The 25,664-nt window shown below is 57.4% G+C and overlaps 1 protein-coding gene across 3 annotated transcripts; it reads right to left on the bottom strand.

Annotated features, from left to right (window-relative positions):
* Positions 1-288: 288 nt before the first annotated feature.
* TRIM29 (tripartite motif containing 29) lies at positions 289-25,664 on the bottom strand. 3 transcript variants are annotated; one of them, XM_016207658.2, is made up of 10 exons: positions 24,823-25,664; positions 16,004-16,099; positions 15,085-15,318; positions 14,279-14,477; positions 11,682-11,789; positions 9,239-9,331; positions 7,109-7,204; positions 5,635-5,736; positions 4,154-4,230; positions 289-1,415 (listed from the first exon to the last, which is right to left on the bottom strand). In XM_016207658.2, exons 1-10 carry the CDS (start codon positions 25,636-25,638, stop codon positions 1,353-1,355), a joined length of 1,884 nt encoding a protein of 627 aa, XP_016063144.2. In that variant the 5' UTR covers positions 25,639-25,664; the 3' UTR covers positions 289-1,352. The 3 variants fall into 3 exon arrangements, with proteins under 3 accessions (XP_016063144.2, XP_016063145.2, XP_016063146.2); XM_016207659.2 differs by having other exon boundaries at positions 5,635-5,733; XM_016207660.2 differs by lacking the exon at positions 5,635-5,736.

The following is a 25,664-nucleotide window of genomic DNA, read 5'->3' as shown; positions in this document are numbered from 1 at the left end:
CCCTTGGGGTAGTCAGGAAACCCCAGGACCCCCGCCACTGTCCACCCTTCTGCTCAGTTAACCAAGGCCTGCCTCAGAAAGGTCCACTCTCCTGCACTGCTCCCCAGGGACTCGGGTGGGGGTGGGAGGGGTAGAATGGAGACCCAAAGGAGCCTCTTTTGGAGGAAAGAGGGAAGATGGTCGCCGCTTTCCACCTCGTCTGTGTGGAAAGTGTATTTGGAGGAGCTGCAGCCGGTCCCCCTGGTGACTCGGAGGGACAACACACGTTCAGTGAGAGAGAAGCAGGTGATCGGCGGTTTATTGGGGAGCTGAGGAGAACCTCCCTCTCCCTCCCCTGCATGGAGGCCCAGCTCTCACAGCCCCATGGCCTGGAGGGGCTGAGAAGAATGCCCCACCTTGCTGCTCCTGGCGTGGTCTCCTCTCCAGGCCCTGAGCCCCATGACAACACGCTACAGAGGGCAGGCAGAGGGGGGCTGTGCTGGGCAGGGGTGGAGGTGGGGCAGTGCAAAAGGCACCTCATTAAATAGCACTGTGGTTACCAGCCCAGCCACACTCTCACTGCCATGCTCACTTTCAGGGGAATTCAAAATCATAAAACGAGTGAGATGCTATAGGTAAGTGATATTTCCCTCAGGGCAGCTGGACCAGTAGGACTTTCACTGGTGCCACGGGAACTTCTCATCTCAGCAGGGAGAGGAAGTGACGTTTTGCTAAGGCACCCGCCAGCAGGAGGGCAGTCCTCAGGGGCTGCGGATTCGGTGGATGTGGTGAGACCCAAGACTGGGAAGGATGCTTCCAAGACACTGGGAAGCTTCCCTGTGGAGGCCGTGGGCTGCAGGCTGGGCATTGGTAGGCAGCCCAGGGCAGAGCACAAACAGCCAGGCTCCCTTATGGGCTCATGAAGATGGGAAATGAGCAGCTGTCGTGGCCGGGCACCTACTGACTGCAGCACGGGCTAAGGGTCCTTGGAGAGAAATGGCCAACAGGCCTGAAGACAGCAAGGACGTGGGCAAGAGAGGTGGGCATCCCTTGCTAGCCCCAGTGGTCCCACTGAAGAGAAAGGTAGTGGGTTGGGGGAGAGAAGCCCTTGGTCTCCCACCCCTGTAATGCTTGGCTTCTGAGCACAGCAGAGATAGTGACCATTAGAAGCTTCTCACAGGAGAGTGGCCTGGATGGAGTGGCTAATGGGGAAGGTGGGGCGAGGCCAGGGCAGCCCTGAGAGGCTGCAGAGGGCTGGGGGACAGCAGGCACAGGACCAGTCTTCCTCCAACGCAGATGAGAACAGTAGCAAGAGCAGCAGGGTCAGCTGGGAGGGCAGGGACAGCACCGCCTCATTCCCGCCTGCCTGGGACTCACGGGGCCTCGTTGGACCCAATCCCACTGCCTTTGTTGACGTAGAATGGCCGGTAGTGAGACTGTAGGGAACAAGAGGAGTTAGGGAGGGCAGTGGAGCTTACTAGCTAGACCCACCCTACCCTAACCTCCTCCGGGAAGCAGCAGTGGTCTGAACCCCAACAATTCTACAGGCCTGTGGCCTAACCTGCCAGCTTTATCTACCCTGTGATCAGGATTGGGCCCTAATGTTATCAGAGCCTCCAGGTCCAAATCCTAATTAGAGTTTGTTTCTGTCATTTGGTTGGTCAGCTTGAGCCTCAGCCCCCTCATCAAAGTTTCTCTCCGAGACCCAGGAAGGCCCTGCCAGCACCATCAGCTCCCACTCACACAGCACCTTCTCCTACGCAGCGCTGCTCATGCAGGTGGACTCTACAACCACCTAATTAAGTGGGTTACTGCTATTATACCCACTTTATAGATGAACAGACCAAGGCCCAGAGAGGCCAAGCAACTTGCCCGAGGCCACTCAGCTGGTAAGCAGAGGAGCCTGGACTCCAGGCCCAGAGGTTGGGTTCCAGAGTCTACCCACCGTCCCCACGCATTTCTCCAAACAGCTTCTGGGTCTCAAGGTCTTCAAGCATTTGCTTCTGCTCTCTTGTATAAATCTCCCTGACAGAGGGGTGAAGAGAAGGAATGCAGCTGTCCTGCCCAACACAAACCATGGGCCTCCTCTCAGCCCTTCCTCCTCCCTCATCCTGGCTCCTCATCAGGATTCAGGGAGTGCCTCTCAGGGCAGAGCGAGTGGCAACTCTCCTGCCAGCTCCGTGTTACATTCTACAGCAGTCTCACAGATCAGCACTCCCCTCTCTCCCAGGCACTGCGCCACAGCCCTGAGAAGCTGCCCTCCAGGCTGGGATGGAAAAGCCCGAGTTAGCTGCTGACGGCCCAAGCAAGCACTGTGGGCCCCAGAGAGTCCCCAGGAGTGGCTTTGTCCCTAAGTGGGGTCAGAGACTGAGCCAGCAAACACCCCACTGATCCTGATGCAGGAGACACCAAGGGTGCCAGCCCTTGTCCCTGGCCTTGCTGGCCTAGAAACTTGTATCTACTAGTAGCTCTTGCCTATGTCTGGTCCACAGCAGGGCTGGGGGCCTGTGGAAAGCAGGGCTGTGTCCTTAGCTTAGACCTTAGTGGCATTACCTAATAAACACAGGAAGAAAGGGAGGCCCAGGGCAGGAATAACACAGGCAAAGTCACACAGCTACTTAGTGGCAGAGTCTGAACCAGGTCCCCTGACCCCAGGTACCAGCCTGGACCCCAAAGCATTTAATAAAGCAAAGGGAACAGAACTGGCTGGCAAAAGCCACAGTCTTTCTCAGGAATGCCAGGTCAATAAAACGGATTGCAAGTCACTGAACAGTGCTGTCTTTTTAGGAGTCTGAGTGGTGGTTGGGCAGAAACAGAGAGCCCCATGGCATCTGGCAGGGTGCTCTCCCTCTGCCCCACCCATCCCTGTTCCCTCCCTGGTTCACAGTCACAGTATGAGAGATGTGGGAAGAGCTGTGAAATTATCCCAGCCTTCTGACTCGTGTTACAGATGGGGAAACTGAGGCACATGGGGTCACATAGCAAGTTGGTGAGAGGATTGGGTCAGACCCCAGGCAGACTGACTCCCACTGGCCTCTTGGCATGTTACTATCTGCCTCTCTTCCCCCAGCTGCAGACACCAGAGCCCTGCTGTACCAGGTATCTCAGGCAGTGCCGAGTCTTCTCCATGAGATGCAGGCTCTGGGATGTGGGAGAGTATGGGGGCAGCCCAGCAACAGAAAGCTGCTATTTTCTCCAAATGCCTTCTTTTTGCAGTCCTGCTGCTGCAGTGACCCTGGGCCCAGTTCTAAATCACATACACATTCACGTGGTTTCAGTTGCCAGAAAGTTGAAGATCTCCGACCGAACCAGCCTCAGTCACTCCTTATGGCCCAGATCAAAGCCCTCCCTGGGCTCAGCTCCAAACGCAAAGGCAGGGGTTGGAGCCTGGTCCGCAGCGGACGCCGCCCACATCCCGGGGCAGCTGGCTGGCCTCCGTCAGCAGGCCTGGCCTGGCCTTCGTGAGAGAAGCCTTCGCGGAGGTGGAGGCCCAGCGGTGAAGGCAGCCCTGCCGCTGGGGCCAGGCAGGGTCCGCAGTGGCAGGACAACCAGGTGCTAGGACAACCCCTCTTGGCACCACATTATAAACATGAGGAAGCAGAGCCCCGGAGGAGCCCTTAGGCAGCAGGAGGCTGAACTTCCCGGCTATGCTTCTGGCTCCGCAGTGGCCCTGGCTCAGCGTCATTGGCTACCAAAACCCAAATACATCTATTCCTCACTTTGTAGACTCTGCCTCAGCACACTACCACCCCTCACCCCTGCACTGCCCCCGAGGATATGGGGCTCGTCTCTAGGATGCCTGTCCTGGACTGAGCATTTCCCACTCCCAGGGCTGGCAGCAACCAAGCCACCATTCAACAAGCATAGGTGCCCTGCTACCATCTGCCAAATAAAAAACCAGGGCTGCCCATTTTATAGGTTAGAAAACTGAGGCTCAGAAGGACATGCTGACCCAGGCCCCCTGCCTGTTAGCCCTGGGTTTCTACTGCCCTTTGCTGTGTGCAGGTATTCAGGCCACTGCTGCCTCCTCCTGCTGCCCCACATCCCAGAGATGTCACCGTCCTCCAGTAGGCTCTGGGCACGTGATGGCTGGTTGTCCCTGGGGAGCCCCATTTAGCACCCCATCTGGACATGCCCGTGCCCAGGCAGGCTCTCCGAGTGACTCCTCACTCACCAGCAGATTCTGCTTGCCGGATTTCCAAGTCTGGGGCTGGACCTTGGGATTCTGACTCCTCATGAGGGAGGGATATCCTGAGGAGATAGGAGGCTCTGGTCAGAGAAAGCATGGCAGGTGCTCAGGGCCCCCAGGGTGTAGCTGCCATCCCCAAAGTGATCACCAAGCTCCATCCATCCCATTACCAAGTATTGCCACCCTGAAGAGGCATGCAGCACCCAGGTCCCTCCATGGGAAATCTGGGGAGGCCGGACAAAGGGAGGTGGCCCAAGGCAGACAGAAAGAGGAGGAGCAGGCGAGGTGGGCTGGGCCAGGCAGCAGGGGAGTGTCACCCCCAAATCCAGGTCGTGCCGAGCACTGTGCTGGGACTTAGCACATGTCTCACTGGGCCTCCACACTGTTTCTGTGAGCTCAGCAGTTTGCCCCGAGCTGCACAGCTAATCAACAGGATTTGAACCCAGGTTTTGCTGGACTCCAAACCCCACCCTCACGTTCCTCCTGCCCAGTTCTGCTACCTCTCCCCCACTTCAGAGCAGGAGGATGGGCTCCGCAAGGGCCAGTGATCTGCATGTGGCTGTGGCCCAGGGGCCTGGAGCACTGGGCACTGGTGCAGGGTGGGGCTCCCCAGGGAGGTCTGTGTCCACAGGACTGTGCAGAGCACTCAGTGTCAGCCATCCACCTGCGGGGACAGGAGTGGCGCCTTGGAAAGAAAAGGCTGCAACCTTGATGCCGAGGAACTCAAGAAATCAATAGGGTCTGATGGTGGCTCAGCTGATTGGAGCATTGTCCCATGCACCTAAGGGTGGCAGGTTCGATTCCTGGCTGGGGCACATGCGGGAGGCAGCTGATCAACGTCTCTCTTTTTCTCTCTCTTCCCCTCTGTCTAAAAATCAATAAACATATCCTCAGGTGAGGATTTTTTTAAAAAAGTGTGGGATCCAAGGTCAAAACAAGTTTTAAAAAAATAAATCAATCAACAGGATCTGTCCCTGGCTGGGGCCACCTAGAGCCCTGGCCTGGCCTGCTCTAGGAACTTTAAGCTGGTCAGACGCAGACACCTGCAGCACTGCCAGGATGCCAGCCAGCTGGCCCTTCCCTGGCTTGTCACTTGGCAAGGGGGCAGAAACAAAGCAGAAAACCCAGGTCTCTTCCTGTAACTGGCGATGGGACAGCCTTGGAAAGAGAGGTTCCTACTGACCCTAAGCAGGAGGGAATTCAGGTCTCACTTCTCCATTCCCAGGAAGACAACCACACAAGCCACAAGAGAGGTAAGGATGGGGCTGTGTGGAGGGTCTGGGAGGCCAGCCTTATGCAGCAGGTAGAAGTAAAGGGCAGGGGCAGCAAGGATGACAATGGGGCATTCACCTCTCTTCCAGAGAGCTCTGGGAGGAGGGGCCAGGATACCCTAGGAGAGGCCCCACAGGCTGTTCCACCTGCCCCAGTGGGGGGAGAAAGGGGAGGGATGGGAAATTAACAGGTACCAGAATTATTTTTAAACAGCCCATTGGTGTCCAATGGTTTGGGAAGCTCTGTGGTGGCCTGTCCCAAGGTGGTGAACTGAGAGGGGAATCTCCCAGCACCTGCTGGGAGAGAGAAAGGCATTAGCAGCAGGGTGTTGGTTTCAGGAGGGGCCAAGGGGAGTCACATCTCACCCTGCCATTCCACAGCCCTTGCCCAGCCCTAGCTGGGCACTCAGAGCATGTCCTCTGCATCCCCTAGAGCTGGGGGAATAGGTGGGGGTGGTCCTCACAGGTGGTGTGCTCCTTGCACCCATGCAGCCCTGCCCAGAACCCCACCAAGGCCACTCCCAGTGGGTCTGGTGAGCTGATCTGCATGACAGTGACTGCAGATGTCCCTGGGCTATTCCTGAAGGACATGGCATATTTGAGGAGGGGTTCTCCTAAGGTAAAGCCCACAGCAGAGGCTCTGCAGATTGATGGCGAGACACTGAGGAGCACTAACGTATCACACCTGCTGGGTGGCCTTGATTTGGGCTTGACCATAGAGCAGGGAGGGGCCTGTTAGGAGCCAGAGTGGCCACAGGAGATCCCAGAGTTTCCCAGGGGTTCCTGTAGGCTGGGACCCCGAATCCTATTCCCTTCTCCTGCACCTTGCTGATCATTCCAAAACTCTCTGCCCCAGGCATAGGCTGGGATCCCACTGGGAAGGGACAGCTGGGTGATAAAGCCACCTTCAGGGGCTGCTGCTTGGGTGCCTGTCTGCCCTGCAATGCCTCGTCCCCTCCCTAAGCCCACCCAGATGCCCGTCTTTTCTTCCAGGCCAGACAGCTTGGGTGCCAGAAGACAGGCTGGGTTAATCCCACACAGCTCACCGGGGCTGTCACCTGGACATTTCCAAAGAGACATGAGGTCCTGGGTCCAAATGTGAGCTGGGGTTTGGCTCAAGCCTCCCCCTCAAAATGGCTCAACCCCAGGAGACAGGAGGCATTGACTCCTCAGCCTTGTCTGAGAGTTCTGGGGAACAGAATCCGACGTGGAGGCCCTAGAGATCACCTCGGGCCACTTTTCCCCAAGGAGCTCACTGGACTCTGGCTCTTTGAAATGTTGATGCAGGACTCTAGGGAGTCCGCTGAGGCTGGAGTCACTGAGTGAGCAAAGTTAGATAGGCTTTCTGCAGTAGGACCACCGGGAGCCAGCCTGGCCACAGCACCCTGGGGATGTCTGGGGTAGGGGTTGTAGAGAGCGTGGCATGTCCCCATCTCCCTGACATGGGGGCCAGTTATCACAGCGTGTCCCTAGGGAGCAGTGTGATTACACAGGTTCTGAAAATGCTGTGGCCTTGACAGTGAAGACATGGATGGTGGCAGCTCTCCAGCTCTCAGTCAGGGCTCTGTTCCCTTGAAGGTGAGGAACTTGTGAGTGAAGGGGCAGGGACAGATGCGGGGCTTGGTGGGTGACAGGAAAGGCAAAGATGGGCGAGGGTTGCAGAGCTCACCTTTCAGGGAGAAGGAGGAGCTGCCTTGGACCGCGGGCAGGTCGTCGGGGCTCTGCACAGTGGAGGAGAACTCCCACACCCGGGACGTGTAGTTACCTGGCCAGGCAGAGGACAGGCGTCATCCCTCGGGGTCGCAAGCAGGATAACGCCTCTTGCCAGGGAAGCTGTCCTTCCGAACTATAAAATGTTGCCATGTCCCTGACCTACCTAAAGGTGCACTGTTCTCAGATGAAGGTCCAAAGCCAATAAAGCATGGCCCATAGCCTTTCGGGGGCTGCTGCCACCACCCTGGCCACAGGCTCCACTCCCTGCGTCCCCTCTTTCCTCTCCCTCCATCGCTCAGCGGCCCGCCAGGCTGCCCCCTCTGAGTCCCTTGCACACAGCACACTCTCTCTTGCCCTGGGCTTTTTGCATGGACCAGGTCTTCTGCCCAGGATATTCTAAATGCACCCACACCCTTAGCAATTTCATGTGTTGGGTCTTCAGGTGTCAGCTTCCCTGTCATTTCCGCAAGTCTGTGTGTACTTCAGCCCACGCCCACCTCACCCACACGCCTGCCCTGGGCTGCAGCTGCATGCTCGATTGCCTCCCACACTGGGCTCCGTGGGGCTCTCACACCTGTGCCTGGCTCAGAGTCTGGTGCCCAGAGGTGTTTGTTGTATGGTTGACAGATGAATGAATGAGCAAGAGAACAAATAAATATAAACACGTGATGAACTTGAGGACAGGGCAGCTGATACAACCCCTGGAATTCTGTTCACCAAGGTCCCTAGGTCTTGAGGAAAGGAGGCAGTGGGGAGGGTGTGAGGTCACCACTAGGGCATTCGAGCAGTGGGGGGTGGCACTCAGGGTCCCATGGATGCTTCACCTTTCTCGGGCCCTTCCCTCCACCAGGCCCAGGAGGCCTTATGAAGCTCACTTCATGTAGAGTCCCCAGTCCTGAACAGCTTCTCCCACAGGCGTCTGCAGGGTGGGCTGGGGCTGACGTTGGGGCTCCACAGTCAGGGGCGGCTGGGGCTGCCCACCTGCTCCAGGGTGAAGCCCCTCCCACAGGGTCCCCAGGAAGTCTCTGCAGCATGGACCTCAGCGAGCACATGCCCCCAAGGCTCTGAGGGCCCCTGTGCCTGCCTTTTCATTCCCTCACCCATTTGTCCACTCCTTTCAACAAATGTTTCCTAAGCCCCTTCTTCTGGGCCTGGGGCCGCAGCAGTGAGTAGGACAGGCCCAGCTTTGCCTCACACAGATCAGTCTGCCATGCATATGATGGTACAATGTGAATCTAATCCTGGACACAGGCCTGGCATTGCCCTGCACATGGGTGCCCCTGACCTTCCAGATCTCCAGGCCTTGTCCTCACTGAAGGGTACCCCCATCACTCCCTTCTTTGCCTCTTCAGACCTTCCAGTTCTGTGTCCGAGGTGGGGGCTCTGGTGGAGCTGGCTCAGTCTCCTCCCTCTCCGCACATGGCTGGTTAGCACCAAGGAGCCCCCAGGGTGGGACCAGGGCCCCCCGGAGCCTGGGCTCACTGAGCACATGGCCTGCCCTGGGCATGATGGAAACCCTGTACGCGGGGCAGAGACTGCACATGGCAGCTCTCGCTGGGGAAGACAGGTCTCCGCTCCCATTTCATCTCTTCTGAGTCTTCGGGCTTGTCCCTCACTTGCCTCACATGGCAGTAACACCTCCCTGATTTCCAGGGGTGGGCCCGTTCCATGTCCTGCCACCTTTTCCCTCTACAGCTACACTCGTTTGTCTTGAGCACTAGACAACTTTGTGAAGCGGAAGGACACAGGTCAGTAATGGCTCCTCACCCCTGTACCTGCCAAAGGAATCTCCACACCTAGCCCCAGGCTCCAGTTCCCCACTCCTCCCTCAAGGAGAGGGTCCCCTGGACTCAGGGGTTTCTGCAGTGCCCTCTGCCTTTCCTGCAGACCGATCAACAGTGTCGCACACGTGCACACGTACACACACCCTTTAAGCTCAGTAGGACCCCCCATCCATCTCTGAGCTTACAGACCACCCCAGATCCCCACATTCACCCCACCCTGGGAAGCCCAGCCCCCTGCCCATGGCCCAGCTCCCTCCTCCTGCCACACGGCACTGCCCACCTGAAGCTGAGCCACCCCCTACCTTTGGTGCCATAGAGATTATTGAAGTTCTTCTGGTTGATCTCCTTGGAGAGGCGGCCAGGGGACACTGGCTGGTATGACGTCCTGGTTCCCACTGTGAAGCAAAGGAGGTGTGGGTATCAGTGCAGAAGGTGGGCCTGCCTCAGTCGGAAGCCTGGGGCCTCTGACTTGAAGGGGCTCCCAGTGCCTGTCCCAGGACCCATATTCCACCACTGTGACAGCTCATTTGGGTCTAGAATAAGGTGATCACTTAATTTACCACCCAAGTCGGGATGCTTTTGAGAGCTAAGGGTGCTGCTTATAATTATGCCAAGAGCACCAGGTATAACCCTGGACAGTCCGGGACAGACTGACGCATGTCACTACCTCACCTGGGGTTCGGAGGGTCACCAGAGCCTATGCTGTCACTCTCCCCAGCCAGGCCCATGTGACTGAGTCCCCGAGTCTGGGCAGTGGGCTCCTGTGAGGAAGGAGGGCCATGGAGACCATGAGGCACCAGACACAGGCGTTGGGCCCTTGGCCCAGGGAGGGCCTTGATGAGCTGGCACATGGACATGACCCAGTGGCTTCCCCCCAGGGACAGGAGCCTTAACTGCAGATGTGCCTGTCACCCCCAAATTTGGTCTCTTATATCAATCTTGAGAGGATGGCAGAGTGGGGGGGACACATACCCCCACTTCATAGACCAGGAAACACATACCCCATGCATGTCAGGGTCCTTCTGTGGGCTCCTTCCTCCAGCAGACCAGTGCCCTCCCAGTTCAGCCCACCTGGCCCAGCACTGGCCAGTCCTTTCTCTAGACCTTTGCATCTGCAGCTCCTCATTCCCCCCCCAGCACTCTCTGCCAGTGCAGCCATACCCCTGAGCTGAGCACAGTGCCCTCTCTCTGGGCTCCTGGAGGCTCAGCTCTCCTAGGAAGCCTTACTGACCAATCCCACTGCCCCAAAGTTCCCAGACTCAAGCTGGCGGCCCCTTGGTGGCCTTGTTTCCTGGTTTTGCTGACTCTCCTTGGCCCTTCCTTTGCCTCTACCTTGAGCCTGGGACCTCCTGGAGGGCAAATTCCCTCCGCCTCCCTGCCCCCAGTGCAGGGGCAGGGACACTGCAGGAGCCTGTTTCTTCCGCCTACAAATGTCACTGCCTGACTCACAGTGGCAGAGCTGGAAGCCCTCCCGGCATTGGAGCCAACCTCCTCTCTTCTCAGACAGGGGTACTGAGGGGCAGTGACAGTCCAAGGTTCTCAGGGTGGCATCCTGGTGAGCCCCCGCTCTTCCCTCCAGCCCTCATCACTATCCACCTTCCTCCCAGTCTGCATGGAGCTGCACTCTCCTCAACACCCACAGAACCAGGAGCAAAGCAGGGACAACTCTGGGGGCTTGATGCCCCATCTGGGGATGGTCCTCAGAGGACTGAGCTAGAAGAGAGAGGGCCTCCCGAGGGTTGCTGAGGTGGCTGCTCAGTGTAGGTCTCACAGAACTAAGTCCGAAGGCCAGCACTTGCAGAGGGCAGAGGGCAGGACTGGCAGACCCACACCAGGAACGTGGGGGTGGGGGATCAGGTGCCTGCTGCCAGCCAGGCCTCCACCAGAAATCTAGGTATTGTTTTCAGACTGGGCAGGGCAGCAGAGGTTCCTGTCCACTGAGCTCATCCCTCCCAAGCCCCTACGCCCCACCCATTGTGCCAGTGTCCCAGGTGTGTGAGTCAGTGCTGAGCCCTGAGGCTTTCCTCTCCCAGGCCCCTGCGCCTTCTCCAGGCTCCTCTCCGCCCTCTCCCCATGCAGAATTCTTCTCCAGACTCCCCTCCTCTCACAAGCCTGCACACCCCCGCCGTCTGAGGCTGGAGGCCAGGTACGCCCACCTTATGTAAAGGGCATTGTTGGGGTTTGTTGTTGCTGCCAAAGAATGTGACAGGCTACCACAGGGCAAAGACAGGCCAGAACTGGTCTGTACCTCACCCAGGCTGCCTCCCCTGCAGACTGGGCCTCCCCAGGGCCTGCAGGAAGGCTGCAGGGCGAGGACGAGGGCAAGGGCAGGCTGCATGGTGCCTGCCCACACAGGGAGGGGGTGGCGAGGAAACAGGAGAGCAGCCCTCAGTCTCTGCCCTGGGGGGTCAACCCTCTCACAAGACTACAAAACCTAAGCAGGTGCCAGACACAGCTGGGTCTGGCAGGTGGGAGTGGGTGACACTAGCAGCCAGGAGACCTGCTGGAAAGGCGAAGGAAGGGTATGGGCTGGAGAAGAGGGAGGGTGGGGGCGACTGTGTCCAGGGGAAGGAAGCCCCTGCGGAGCATGTCGCCTAAGCCAGGGTGCTCTCAGAGGGAGGAGGCCCTGTAAGTGCTCAGGGCAGGACTGCTGGTGCGGGCTGGGACCATCCCAGGCAAGCTGAGCAGTCACCTCACCTGGGGGACCTGCCCATCTTCCCACAGGACAGCAAGGCACCTCCTTACCCTTGGGTGTGAGGTACATGGAGTACCGCTTCATCGCGTCGGGCGTGCTCCACTCGTGCCCGCTCGCGTAGCTGTTGGTGTAGCTGTTCATGTAGCGATGGTCGGCCCCTGGGTCGGGGGAGCAAAGTCGGTCAGCAGGGGCTGTGGGGAGGAGAAGCTGGCCCCTGGGGGCACCCTGGGCTTTGCTGAGTCAGCCCCCAGCCACCCCTGTCCCAGGGAGAGGCAGGGCCCCTGGCCTCAGAGGAAGCAACAACCTGCCCAGCATCCCCTCTGCTCCTGAGCTCTGGGTGAGCCTCCACCCTCCCTTGGACAGACCTTGTAAGTAAGGTCATGTGCACAGCACTTGCAGTTTATAAGGTGCTCCTGTATCCATTTCTTATTTGGTATGTATGTCAGCCCCTGCACTGCTGCAAAAGTCCTTCCCCATGCGTTAGCTGAGGGAACTAAGGCCTAGCCCAATGTGACAGAGGTGGGTTTGAGCCCAGCCCCACCTCCTAGCTCTGTCCCAGACACTGCTGGCAGCTCGCAGGGATGGAACGATATCCTGGCGTTGGTCCCCAGGGCCAGGGGTTGAGCAGAGGTGTGTGGAGAGGAGTGAGCTGCTCAGAATGAGCACTGACTCCTCCCCTCCCTACCCCCATCAGACCTCAAAACCCAAACAAGTGCAGGCTCAGTGCTTCCCTTCCCGGCCGCCCTCCTCCCCATTCCCTTCTCGCACTGCTTCCCCATCTCCTGCTTTTCCACTGCCCTCTCTCCACCTCTGTCCTGGGCAAGAGGAGGAATGGGTGGCTCAGGCCCTCATCCTTCAGCTCCATCACCTGTGCCCAGCAGGCCTGGCACACAGTAGGCACTCCTTGAGAAATAAATGTGCCCCTAGGTGTTGGCTCAGCCCCTTCCTTCCCTTTCCCAAACCCAGGAAGAAGATGGCCTGGTGTCCGCAGCCCCCGGGCGTTTGACGGTAGAATGAGAAGACCCTGGCCTGGTGGGCGGGCTGGCCTCAGAGAGGAGGGGACGGTCACCCCAAGGTCTCCTGCTTCCTACAGCCAAACACATGCCCAACAACAATGTAGCAGCAACAAAACCAACGTGGAGGCGCAGGGCCCCAGGCACGGGTATGGGCCGCTAACGTCAGAAGCGCCCATCCCTGCTCCTGGAAGCACCTCCTACGCACAGTGTGTAGGGCACAGGGCCGCACCTGCAGAGGCCACAGCCAACACAGTCGTGGCCTAGAAAGGGGCAGTGGGAGGATGGCAGGCGGGGGCACTGGAAGCCTCACAGGCCACCTGGACCCAGTCAGGGCCACCCTCAGCTGAGAGGCTCCTCCACTAGGTTTGTACCCCAGGGGCGGCAATCATCACACTCCCCACCCGTCTGCATGGCCATCAGCAGCACTTCTCAGATGAGATGAGATGAGATGAGATGGGAGACTGAGTAGCAGAGTGTGAAACCCAACTGCTGCCCTGTTTAGCTGTGTGTCCTTTGAAAAGCTGCTTCTCTGAGCCTCAGCCTCCTGGTCTGTAGAATGCAACACAACGCACAGGGAACACAAGACACTGAGTGGAGAGCTCACACAGAGCCAGCACCTCACCCTCACCATTGGCATCGTCATCACTGTCATTAGAAGGAGGATTTCAGGACCCGACTACTGCTTAAGCCAAGTGCTTGTCTTGCTGCAACAGCTTATCAGTCCTCAGGTGTGACTGAATGTCCCCCAGTTTCACAGGGACACTGTGTGATGTCACCATCACCAAGATATACAGATGCCCTGCTGAACCCTGGCACTTTCGCACACTTTTATCCCCAATGAGTCCTATGCTTCCCCTGGAGACCAAAGACAGGGCTCACCTCCTTTGGTGTGTTTGGAGCCAGAATTCACTAATCAGGCTTGTGTTGGGCTTAGGCAGCGGGTGGGGCTTTGGGGAAAGTGTCCAGGCTTCAGGACCTAAAGGGGCAGGGCTGGGATTGGTGGGAAAGGACTCAAGAGGGTAGTTTCTCAGGTTCAGAGGCTTTCTGTGAGATTATTCAGCTAGCCTCTGTTGGGTGGAGCATGACTCAGAAGGGAAGCTGACTTCAGGAGAGCTGGTGAGTCACCAAGCCATGCTGTGTTCCACGGTCCCCAGCCTGGCCCACCAAGCCAGAACGAGCCTCTGAGCTCAACTCCACTCAGCAAAGTCCTGCTGGCAGGCAAGCTCTCTCTCCAAGCACAAATGCAGTTGAGGTCACACCTACTGGAGTCTGCAAAGCCACCAGCTTGGAACCTGGCCCTTACAAGTGGCAGCATCCACACAGCTGCTGGATTGGGCCTGGTAATCAGATGCAGATCTGAATGAGACCAATCCCTGAGTTTGATGGGTGGCCACAGAGAAGAGACACCTGGGCACCGCCTGCCCAGATGCCCCTGCCCTGGAGGCCCCTTGTAAAGGCTGCCTAACGTTGGCAGCAAGCTCAGTGAGGGGCTACAGTCTCTGAATCCTACTACCAGCACCTGAGGTGCAACGGGCGGCTGGGAACAATGACAGCCCACACCAGGCAGCGAGGACTGACCCAGAGACAAATGCCCATGCCTCAGGCTCTCCCCACCCGACAAAGGGGCCTACCGTTCTCCACGTGGCTCCTTTCGATGAAGCTGCGGCTCAGGTCTGCCTGGCACATTTTCTCAACGTGACGCATGCACACGTTGAGGAGGTCATCCTTGAAGTTGCCGAGCGACTGCCCTAGGCCCTCCCCCTCCAGCAGAACGTGATAGGTGGGCAGGGGCGGGGGGAGGGAGTAATTGCTCATCAATGCACCAAATTCCTACCAAGAAAGGAAAGAAGGCATTCATCTCTGGGGTCTTTAGAAGTTCTGGGGATCCTTCTCTGTGGGGGCTGTCACTCCAGCCTGCTTGTCCTTCTCAGAGCCTCCACAGGCACTCATCTCCCAAACCACGTCCTGACACTTAATCAGACGTGTGTATACTATTCTCTGCTTGTGCAGGTCTCATCTTCCCAGTTACATGCAGCACCATGGGGACAAAAACCATGACACCCAATAAGAGTACGAGGCATACAGCAGTATCCAAAACCCTCTAGCAGACAGAAGGATAGATAGACAAACGGACAAGACAGAGGAGAACAAATATGCACCCTTATCTGCCACCATCCCTTAGCCACACAGGCACCACTGATCAACCACAGAACCCTTCCTGCTGTGCCTGGAGCACTTCAGTGCCTCTCTTGGAGTTGGTGCCAGGTGACATTTGTGTGCCATCTCTGCACTGGGCAGGAATGGCTTGGATAGAAACATTGCATGGAGAGAGGGAGTGGGGCGTGGATGGGTGAACGACAGATGCATGGGAGGAAGGGTGCAGGGTGAGGGGCTGAGAAAGGGGCAAGAGGACCGAGGACCGAGAGAGGGCTGCCACCTGTAGAAACAGCACCGAGTCGCTGATGCTGTGCAGCTGCTCCCGGGTCTGCTTGTCCTCGTGCAGCACCTTGGCCCTCTGCTCCAGGGCATCCACAATCACCTTCACCTGGCCCACAGCGTCCTGCTCCCGCTGCTCCAGGCCGGCCCGCACCTCCTCCTTCTGCTTCTCCAGGTCCCGCACCAGGTCGCGGAAGCTCTGCTCCAAGATGGCCTTCTCGTTGGTGGTGAAACTCTAGGTCCGGAGCGAGGGGACAGGGGAAGGGGGGTCGGTAATGTGGAAACCTCCTCGCGTTTTTGGATTATGCCCTTTGTACCTTTAGTTTCCAACACAGAGTCAGGCTTTTCCAGCCCAGAAAGCCGGTGCGGCCAAGAATCCCACTCAGGGAATCCTTGGGAAATGCCATTTTTGATAGAGATAACCAGGTGTTTTACAGCCCACCTTTCCCTACTTGTCTGTGGCCCCTCCCGCCGTCACCCTACCCTTGGGCAACTCTGCTGCTCAGAAGTCAGGGTGCTCACCGAGACCTCAACCAGGACCAAACATCACTCAGAAAGTGAACCGATGTGTGATTATGTGGCCAGAGTCATAGGTCAATAACTTCAGATCATGGTTTGCAATGATAAGCCATGCAGACATGCACCTGGCCACACTGGCAAAGTCAAGGGGAAATGGCGAGTGTTCAGTGGCTGGGTGTCGGGTGTGCCGAGCAGACAATGAGGACCCTGGGAGGCAGGCTGTCCTAGAGCCTTTATGTCCTGGCGGGACGTAAAATGAGATCCCACCTGGATGCCTGGCTGACTTAGAAGAGGAATTGGTAAGACTGCCAAAGCGAGTGGGACAACCCAGAAAAAGACAAGTGTGGGATCTAAGTGTGTGCCTGAGACCTCACGCAGGGCCCCAGGAAGGGGCCGCCTACCTTGATGCGGTCCTTCTCCTTCTGCCACTTCTCAGCTTCATCCTCAATCTCAATGATCTTGAGCTGCAGCTGCTCCTTCTGCAGTGACAGCTCGGTCTGCAGGGAAGAGACCGGGGTTGGAGAAATCGGGGAAGGAGGGGAAGAATCAGGGAGCCCATCCGGGGAGCAAGCTTGACAGGGCTCACTCTCCCATTCAGTCCTTCATTCGACAAGCACTCGTCGGGACCTCAGACAGGACAGGCACCACGCCAGTTGCCAAGGACCCAAAAACACCATCTCACTGTAAACTTGGACCCCTGGGGTTGGACATCCCAGCCACATATTTCCAAGGCTCAACCTCTGCAAGGCCCTTCCACCCACTGTGAGCAGGAGGGAGGCCCATTTACCGAGTTCCCACTCCTTACCTGGGGCCATTGGGAAGGGGGACGAAAGCTCCTGCCCTTTCTTGCTAAGGGGAGGGAGGGGACCCAGCCCAGCCCGGCCCAGCCCAGCCCAGGGAGTGTCCCCTGGCAGAAACAGTGTGGAACATTTCTATGGCATGACACAGGGCTGCATTGCAAGTTGGAGCCAGGCTTGCTGCTGGCGGGGACTCTGTCTGGGCAGGCACAGCTGTAAACCTGTTTATGGAAAAGGGAATGTAGCCCAGCCGGGCGTGGCTCAGCGGTTGAGCGTCAGCCTAAGATCCAGGAGATTGTGGTTCGATTCCTGGTCAGGGCACATGCCCGGGTGGCGGGCTCCATCCCCAGCCGGGGGCATGCAGGAGGCAGTCAATCAATGACTCTCTTATCATTGATGTTTCTCTCTCTCCCTTCCTTTCTCTCAAATCGATAAAGATATATTTTAAAAAGGGGGGAATGTAGTCTGAAGTTTGGACAGGACAGAAACTTGATTCAGGGCAGGAAAGAAGTTAGCGAATGAGGCAGTGATGGGTGGATGAGAGAAGGACAGGCAGGCTAGGAACCCCTGACCAGGGGGAGAGCACAGGCTGTTGAGGTCTGGGCGAGTTGGGGAGAGGAATTGTCAGGAATGTGCTGGGGCATGAACTCTCATACCCATACTTGCCTTCCCTTTGGAAAAATGTCTTACTCTGAAAAGCAGCTACAACAGAGTCAAAGTGTACACAGGAAGGCCGGGGAGGCATGAGTTAAGGCCAATCCAATTCAGGCAAACAAAGGGGTATCTCTTTGGTTCTGCTGGGCTCCCCATTGATGCTCTCAAAGCACCTTCCAGCTTGGAAGACAGGTGGGTGGTCTCCACCTGGCAGGCAGAGAGAGCAGGCATCTGAGAGAGCCTTGGGGCGACCGATCTCCCTGCTACATGGGGCTTTAAATGCAGAGCCCAGTCCTTTCACCAGCCATCTCTGCTAGGAACCCACAAAAGTCAGGCTGAGGAAGCCACAACCAGGAACGAAAGCTCGGTTGGCAAGGGGTGCTGGGCAGCTGGGCACACACCTCACCACACGTCACACCTTCTCACCACTTCACCTAGCCTGGCGGGTGCTGCTGGGGAGCTGCTGCAGACACCCAGGGAAGTGGCTTGATGGTGGAGAGAGTGGCCCTGGATTGTCTGGGAAAGGTGCCCGGAGAGCTGTGGAGCGAGTGGAGAAGGTGGGCACGAGCTGGGGCAGGGGCTGCAGAGCCCCCAACAGGAGCCCCTGCTTCCCCTCCCCTGCCCCACCCACACTTCTGGGCTTTCCAGCCAGGAGACTAGGTTCTTCTCAGAAAGCATCGCCCTCACCACCTACCAGCAATGGGCCAGGAACCCCACACCACGGAAAGCGGTGTCACCAGCGGTAGAAAATGGGCATTGGGAGAAGAGAACAAAGGGGGGCGGGGTTGGCCTGGTCCCTGGGGAAGGGCGGAGGAGAGGCCAGCTGCCAGCAGGCTCCGCAGTGGGAGACAGAGCCCACAGTGGGCAGCAGAGGCCCAGCCCTCCCACGCTCTGAGCACGCGGAGCTCGGGGGCCCAGAACAGAGGCTGGCAGAGCCAGTGGCCTGTGAGGCCCCAAGAAGTCTGGGCCTGAAAGGTAGCTCTGAGCTGTGAGGAAGGGACCAGAGGCTGGACAGTGGGTCTGTCCCAGCCTCTCCACCCCTAGAGATCTCTTGCTTGGCCTCAGTTTGATGGGACAGCTGAGGCCTCCCCCGCTGCAGCTGTGACTTCCTCACCTGGCTGCGGAATGGAAGAACCAGCACTTGAGTTTCTCCCCCCACCTACCATCCCCCAAAGAAGGTCTGACAGAGAGGAAAGCGGAGGGTAAAAGCGCATGCAGTGCACACTCCCCCTCGCGCCTGGGGGGTAAGGGAAGGATAGCCCTTCAACAAAATGAGTGGGGGATCCAGGAGCCCGCCCAGAGCACAGGACAGGGAATCTAATCACCATCCTGTCACCATCTCCTCCAGGCAGGTGGCCTCCGCGATTCTCTGTGCCTCATTCACTCCACCTGCCTCTCAGGGAGGTCATTGGATTAGCTGGGACCAGGAAAGTGAAGCTTTCAGAAGGTGCTTGGCACAGAGAAAGAGCTGGCTGGTGGTCGCGGTGTCACTACTGCGGCACCTTCCATGGACCAGGCTTGGCGGGTGAGTGCAGAGTGCCAGGCAAGCCAGCAGGGCACAGGCAAGAGAGGAGAGTGGGCCAGTGAGAGCAGCTCAAATCTCATTTAGTGGTGAGCACAGTGTGTATCGTTGTTTGGGGTCCGGCTATAGTGTGTACACAGGATACATAGTGAAGTGTGCACAGAAAGGCCGGGGAGGTCAAGACTAGATGAAAGATGCAAAATAGAGGCTCTCATCGTGGATAATTGAAGCTTGGAGGGTATTGGGGAAACCAGAGTGGAGGTAGGAAAGGGGGGTGAGGGTGGACTAACCACCTGTGAGTGGGAGATTTGACCAGAGAAGGTAAAGGCCCGGAGTCCAGTGTCTGGAGTAAGCAGAGGTGCTCGGGGGGCCTCCTGGGAGTGATGGGGGATGAGCCTGCAGGTGAAGGAAAGGTCTTACCTAGATGAGCAGGATCCACTGGCCAAGAGGAAGGAAAAAGGCACTGAGCACAGAGAAGGAGAATCCAATGAGGCTTAGAAAATTTTTAGAAAGCCTAGGCCAAGGGCAGAGGGAGTCAGCCCCTGGGAGCCCATCTGTGAACAAGGGAGACAGGAGGACTGCGCAGCTAGCTGAGGGGTGGAGAGGCGTCTGCCAGTGACCAGGGGAGGAGGAGAGGGGCCAGAACCATGTGAGGGCAGAGTCAAAGGTAGGGACATATGGTCTGCAGCAGTGGGCAGAGAATCCGTTGTGTAGGACTAGTCCTGTTTCTTTGGACATGGGCTGGGAGGGCTTTGCTCCCAGCACATCCTGGAAGGGCAGACTCGCAGGACACAGTGGGACCTTGGAAGGGACCTTACTGCTCCCTTACTGCAAACTGCTGCTAGAACGATCCTTTCACACCTCTGGGATGAGGAGGGTTCGTGAGACCTCTGGAGATGTATTCAGATCTGTTTACCTCTTGTCAATACCCCTTCTGTGAAAGGCAGGATGTGGAAAACAGTATAACATAGGAGGCTCCAAAGACACTGGGTTCTCCTGCGACACTGGGAAGAAGGGGCCCTAAATGTATTACTGAGCACCTACTGCATGCCAGGCATCTCTCCCTTCCTTAATCTGCAAGCCCGTCATGAAGGCAAGTGGTGTCGTCTCCATTTTAAAGATGCAGAAACCAAGGCCTAGAAAGCTGGTGCAGTTCGCCTGGGTTCTCACAGCTGGAAAGTGGCAAAGCCAAGAGGCAACAACACTCAGAGTCCGTCCTGTGGTCTCTTAAAAAAAAAGTTTTTATTGATTTCAGAGAGAGGAAAGGAAAGGGAAAGCGAGAGAGAAACACCAATGATGAGAGCCATTGATCGGCTGCCTCCTGCACGCTCCCTGCTGGGGATCGAGCCCGGACAGAATCGAACTGTGATCTCCTGGTTTATGGGTCGATGCTCAACCACTGAGCCAGGCCGGTGGCTATTGCGAGACCTCTTAACCTCTAGGCTAGTGTCCGCGTCTTCGAGGGCGTGGTCTCCCCTCACCCCTGCTACCTCAGCCCACCAGGCGTCTGCGCCTCAGGGGTGGCCCTGCTCTCTCCTGCCCGCCCTTTTCTCCCCTCCTGTTGCCAAGGCCCGGCTTTCTCTCTCCTCCCTCCCTCGCCCCTCGGTAGGTGATCAAAGTCCCAGCCGCCTGCGGCCCCTCTCCCCAGGGCTCCCCGTACCCCTCCCCCGACTCCCTCCTACCCCTTTCCTCCTCTGCCCTGCCCAGGCCTGCCCTCGAGGCCTCCTTCGTTCCCCCTTCCACACCCTCCAGCTGCCTCTTGCTCTGATGCCTGGGATGGGCCTGCAGAGGCCACCTGGCCTTGAAATCTTCCCAGCCTGGGGAGCAGAGGTTCCCTTGAGAGCAGAGTGGCACAGCAGCTGGTGGCACCTCAGCCTGGATGGGGCCTCCAGGAGCAGGCACACCTGAACACTGCCCTCAGGGAAGGGAGAGTGGAGATCAGGCCATAGTCTTCCTCTGGCCAAATTAACCACACGGGACATTGGCTGTGACATTTGCCAAATGAACCAGTTAATTGCCAAATTTGAACTGTCAGACAAATGGTTAATTATCTGGATAAGAATCTGAAATGCTAGATAGAGCTCCCCATTTCCACTCACGTGTCAATGGCCCATCATTAGTCTTCTTGACTGGGGCTCACCCTTCCCTCTGCTTCCTCAGTGTTAGGACAGGGGAGGGTGCAGGTGGGGTGGGAAAAACACCCCCCAGGTCATCTCTAGATGACCAGCTTTGGTCCTTGAGCAAGTCACCCCACTTCCCCGGGCCTTGGTTTCCTCCTGGCAAAATTGAACTAGATCCCTGATTCCCAGCCTGGCAACATATTAGAATGCTTATGGGAATCTTAAAAATAAAGACCCCAGGCTCTGACCCCCTGACTCAGAACCTCTTGAGGCAAAGCCCAGGAATCTGTCTTAACGACTCCTCAGGCAATTCAGGTCAGAGGCCGGCATTTAGAAGCCACTGGACTCCCGACTCCGAGGAGAGCCCACCAGTCCTACAAAAACAAAGCTTAAAGTGGGGAGGAAGCAGCCTGGGCTGCAGCCCACTGGGGTCAGGCCCAGCACTGCCACTCCCCAGGACTGTAGCACTGGGCAAGTCTCTTGACATCTCTGGGCCTATTTCTTTTTTGTTTTGTTTTGTTGATCCTCACTGGAGGATATATTTTCCATTGATTTTTAGAGAGTGTGGAAGAGAGGGAGGGGGAAAGAGAGAGGGAAAAACATTGATGTGAGAGGGACACACCAATTCCCACACATGCCCAGGAATTGAACACAGGACCCTTAGGTGTGTGTGCTGATGCTCTACCACTGAGCCACACTGGCCAAGGCAAGCCTATTTCTTTGTCTATAAAATCAGTGCAGTAACCCCCACCAGGTGGGACTGTTGTCAGGAGTAACCATGTAAGTGCCAAGGCCGGTGCCTGGCACGTAGATGTGCTCCATAAAGACTGGTGTGTCCCTGCCCTTTTGCCTGTTACTTTCCTCCCTGCCTCCTGTCTCTAAACCTCTTTTATTTTGTAGTTTCCCCCTCAGCACCCACAGAGATTACCCTACCTCCTTTTCTTACCCACCCTGTCCCAGAGCAGGAGTTCCCCCAAGATCTCCTGGACAGTGGTCCCAGCCCCTCCATCACGCCCCAGGCCTTGAGCCTGGCTTCTCTTCCTGAAGCCCAGTCACCATTACCTACCCAGAGAGCTCTCGCCTCCACCTCAGTGTTCCCGGCTGAGACCTGTGACTGCCCATGCCTAGCAGCCTGGCAGCTCAGCCTTCACATAAGAATTGGGCAATGAGGTGAGAAGCAAAGCTATGAGGCATGGTGAGGGAAACAAACTGAGCCGAATGACTGAGTTGGAAGAGTGGCCAAGGTGCTGAGGCCCTGAGATGCGGAGTCTGGTCTGCACTGAGGACCTTGGAGCTCATGCCTCCAGAGTGACGCCAGCTGAGTGCTCCTCTGCACAAGCCCACTGTGCTGCCAACCCAGAGCCCCACCGGGCCCAAAACAGGTGGGTGCAGAAGCCAGGTAGGCTGTCCCAGAGCCAGTGGGACTTGGGATAGACAGAAGGAAGGGCATTGAGACACAGGAAAGATGCACATGCACACTGTAATCCCATCAGCCCCACCTAGCCTGGGAGTGTCCAGAGGCAGAGGTGGTGGGTATCTGTGTGACCCCCTATGACATTTAGAGTGGAACTGAAAGCATTCTGACTCTGGTCCCCCAGGACTGTCATGTTGCCATACCAAGTGTGCCTGCCCAGCACTGCCTCTGCTCGGAGTCTGTGGATAGAGCTGAGGCCCAGCCTGTGAACGCCCACAGCTGTGCTGTCTACAGCCTCCTGGGGCTAGCCAAGATCAGTCTGAGATGACCTCACCTGGGCTTTCACCAGCCAGCCTGTATAACAGGTTCTGGGCAGAGTCCTTGTAAAAAGCTGTGTGGGGGCTGGTGTTTGGGTCCGAAGGGGATGCTTCCGAAAGATGCCAGGATTGATGTGCTTCATTTTGATTCATTAACTCCACTCTGTGCCAATGTCCCCCCCGTCTGAGGTTTCAGCAGAGTCAGGCCTAGACAAGCTGCTCTGCTCCCCCTCAGTCTCCTGGCTGGTGGCCAGCATGCCTTCCTGCCTACCCTATGCCTGCTGGCACACCACACACACACATGACTTGACTGCACACACGCTACATGAAGCTCACACCATCAAAGTCACTTCAGGGGATTAGACATTTTCCCTGAAGCTCCCATGAAGCACACGTAGCCTGAATCCTACCCCCGCAAAGCTTTTCTTCTAAGTTGCTTTCAAATCCTGGAAGAGAACTTATGGGGATTGTTCCCCAAACTCTACAGGCTTGGACAGACCCCCTCCTTTCTCTGGCCTGTTCCTCACCTGCAAGGAGAAGAGGAGAGGACGAGATTGGCACTCACTCTGTGATCTGTAACTTGATGTTCACCTACAGCAGCTGCTGTGTAGCTGGGCAGATGCTCCCCAGACTTGTTGGTGTGTTTGAGCTCTGCCTCCTGACCTACACCGTGAGCCCTCCAGGACCAAGACTGCACCTCTGAGTGCTCCAGAGGCCCCAGGACCAGAACGTGAACTCTGAGCTCCTGGTGCTTCCAGGGAGAGCTGCCTGGGACCATTCTGTCCTCAGGGCGCCAGGGCTTTTCTTCAGTGGTGACACCTTTGTTTCAGATGAGATTTAGGGCCAAGCCCTGCATATAAAACTGATCAATAAGAGTGTGTGCTGCGTGTAGTAGATGTGGGGGGAGCCTGGAGCCTTGGCTTCTTGGCAGCACCTTCCTCCCTCCTTGTCCCAAGGCCTGAAGACATTTTCAACACTCCTAGGACTCCATGGGGTAATTTGAAAACCAATCTAGTCCAAGCCCTTGGTTTCACATATAGGAAAACCAAGACTGAGAGAGTGGAAGGGAGCCGGCCACAGCTGATTAGAGTCAAAACCAGAACAGAACTCAGTCAGGTCTCCTAACCCCAGTCAGAGGTTGTGCAATATTTTGGTTGCCCTGGATGAAGATGAAGCCCCTTATTCTGTTCTATTTCCCAAGTAAGAGCCTGAAGATGGGTTCCATGGCCCTGTCCCATCTCTGTCTCCCATGTGAAGCTTGAAGTCAGGCTGGGGTGGGAAAGTAGGGGGGACTGGGAACACTTTCTTCCTGGGCCAAATGAGGCTTCTGGAAAGCATCTTTGAGGATTTCCCATCTCGTGTGTCCCTCCCTGCCCAGGGGTATGGGCAAGGGGTGTGGGGAGAGAGTAGTCAAGCTGGCCAGGAAGGCTGGGCATGGAGGGGTCCTAAGGGGTGAAGGAGCTCTGAGGAGAGCCAGCCCCTGCTGTGACCACCAGGAGGTGCCCCCAGCAGGAGGCGCCCATGGCAGGAAGCTGTGTGGCTGCTGCAGAGCAGGCCCAGCATCTGCGGGGCAAGGAGCCCCTGCTGAAGCTGAGCCTTAAACCAGAGAACCTTCTCTAAGTTTACACACTCACAAGCCTCACACGCCTCTGCTCTGCCCATAGAAGCACAGGTGCAATCACAAGCGGAACTCATGCAAACACATGCACACATCACATACACCAATGTATGCAAACACCCACGTATGCACACAGGCACCCGCATGCACATAAAACATGCACACATGTATGGATACCTACCCACACACAGACGCCAACCCTTACTACCAGTCCACCTATAGGCACGGGCACGTTACACATGCAACCACACAGGGCGCACAGGCCCAACTGGGAGGAAGTAAGGGAGGCCAGCGAGGGAGGCAAGAGATGGGCTGAGGGGATCAGGCAGAGCACCAAGAAGTCACCGTCTGCAAATGTAAACTCTAAAGCCAGAAATAAAGGACATTTAAAGGTCCAAATTCCCTCCTCACCCATGACCCATTCCCCAGGGGCCAGTCCTGCTTAGAGAGAATTTAAGAATTCTCTCTCCCTTAAATAAAAAAAGAAGAAACAGCCCAGTCACAGAGCCCAGCTGATTCTCTGATCTGACTTGAATTTATCCCCAGATCCCTGCAAAGCTCCCAGTCTTTTCTGAGCCTCTATTTGCTCATCTCCTGAGGCCTTGTAGGATTGGGGAGCTGCTTCTGACCCCCAGCCTGGAGGTGTGCAGGGGCAAAGGAGAGTCAGAGACAGAGGAGATTTAAGCCCCAAATCTTAGAAACCCCCAGTGGAGATCAGGTGGGGCGACACCCGTGAGGGCGGGAAGGCCTGGGGGCCTGCAGAGGCCCCGTAAGTTACCTCCTTCTCCGCCTTGGCCTCCTCCACGGTCACGGTGCTGTGATTCTTGTGCTCCTGGAACATGCAAAGGTAGCAGATGCAGGTCTGGTCCGTCTGGCAGAAGAGCTCCATCGTCTTGCCATGCAGGGGGCACTTGCGGGCCTCGAAGTCCCCGATGGGCTCCAGCAGCTGGTGATCACGGAAGGCAGCGCCCTCCAGGTGGGGCTTGAGGTGCAGCTCGCAGAAGGAGGCCTGGCACACCAGGCAGGACTTGACAGCCTTCTGCTTGTTGCCGATGCAGGAGTCGCACAGGACCTCCTCAGAGCCTGGCCTGGCCCGCAGGAGGGGGCCCAGGTCCGCCCGGGGGTAGCTGGCCCTGCGGCTGTCGCCGGGCTCCGGAGCGGGCGCGGGCAAGGGCGCGGCGGGCCTCCGGGGCTCCGAGAAGACGGTCTTGCGCAGCTCCCCCTTCTCCGCAAAGGTGACGGGTGGCTTCTTGGCAGCCCCCAGCTGGAGGCCGGCGTAGGGGGACCTCCTGCCTTCCCCGGAGTCCATGCTGAAGTAGTTGGGGCCCTTGTCGTCCACGGACTCCACAAACTGGATGATGGGCCGCCGCCAGTCGCCCCCCAGGAACAGGGAGCTCTTCCCCTCAGCCAGTTTCGCGCCGCCGCCCAGGCTCTTGCCCTCAGCTACCTCCCCAGCATGCCCGTTGGTGGCCTGGGCCTCTCTGCCGTCAGCCTTGGCCCCGTTCTCCAGGCTGCTTGCGGGGCCTGGAGGGCTACCAGCTTCCCTGGCTTCAGGGCCAGCCCCGTTGCTCTGGGGGGCATCTGCGGCTTCCATGGCAGGCACTGGGCTGGCTGTCTCGG

Source organism: Miniopterus natalensis, chromosome 11 (assembly GCF_054644295.1).
Source record: "Miniopterus natalensis isolate mMinNat1 chromosome 11, mMinNat1.hap1, whole genome shotgun sequence".
NCBI classification, from domain to species: Eukaryota; Metazoa; Chordata; class Mammalia; order Chiroptera; family Miniopteridae; genus Miniopterus; species Miniopterus natalensis.
The sequence above is the reverse complement of the archived record's forward strand: the minus strand, read 5'-3'. Positions and strand labels throughout refer to the sequence as shown.

Excerpts from the sequence above, each read along its gene's own strand:
- TRIM29 (XM_016207658.2), bottom strand. The coding sequence starts at position 25,638 with ATGGAAGCCGCAGATGCCCCCCAGAGCAACGGGGCTGGCCCTGAAGCC. Across the intron at positions 9,332-11,681 it reads CATGTACCTCACACCCAAGG|TGGGAACCAGGACGTCATAC; the intron begins GTAAGGAGGTGC and ends TTTGCTTCACAG. Across the intron at positions 5,737-7,108 it reads CTCCTCCTTCTCCCTGAAAG|CAGGTGCTGGGAGATTCCCC; the intron begins GTGAGCTCTGCA and ends TCTCTCTCCCAG.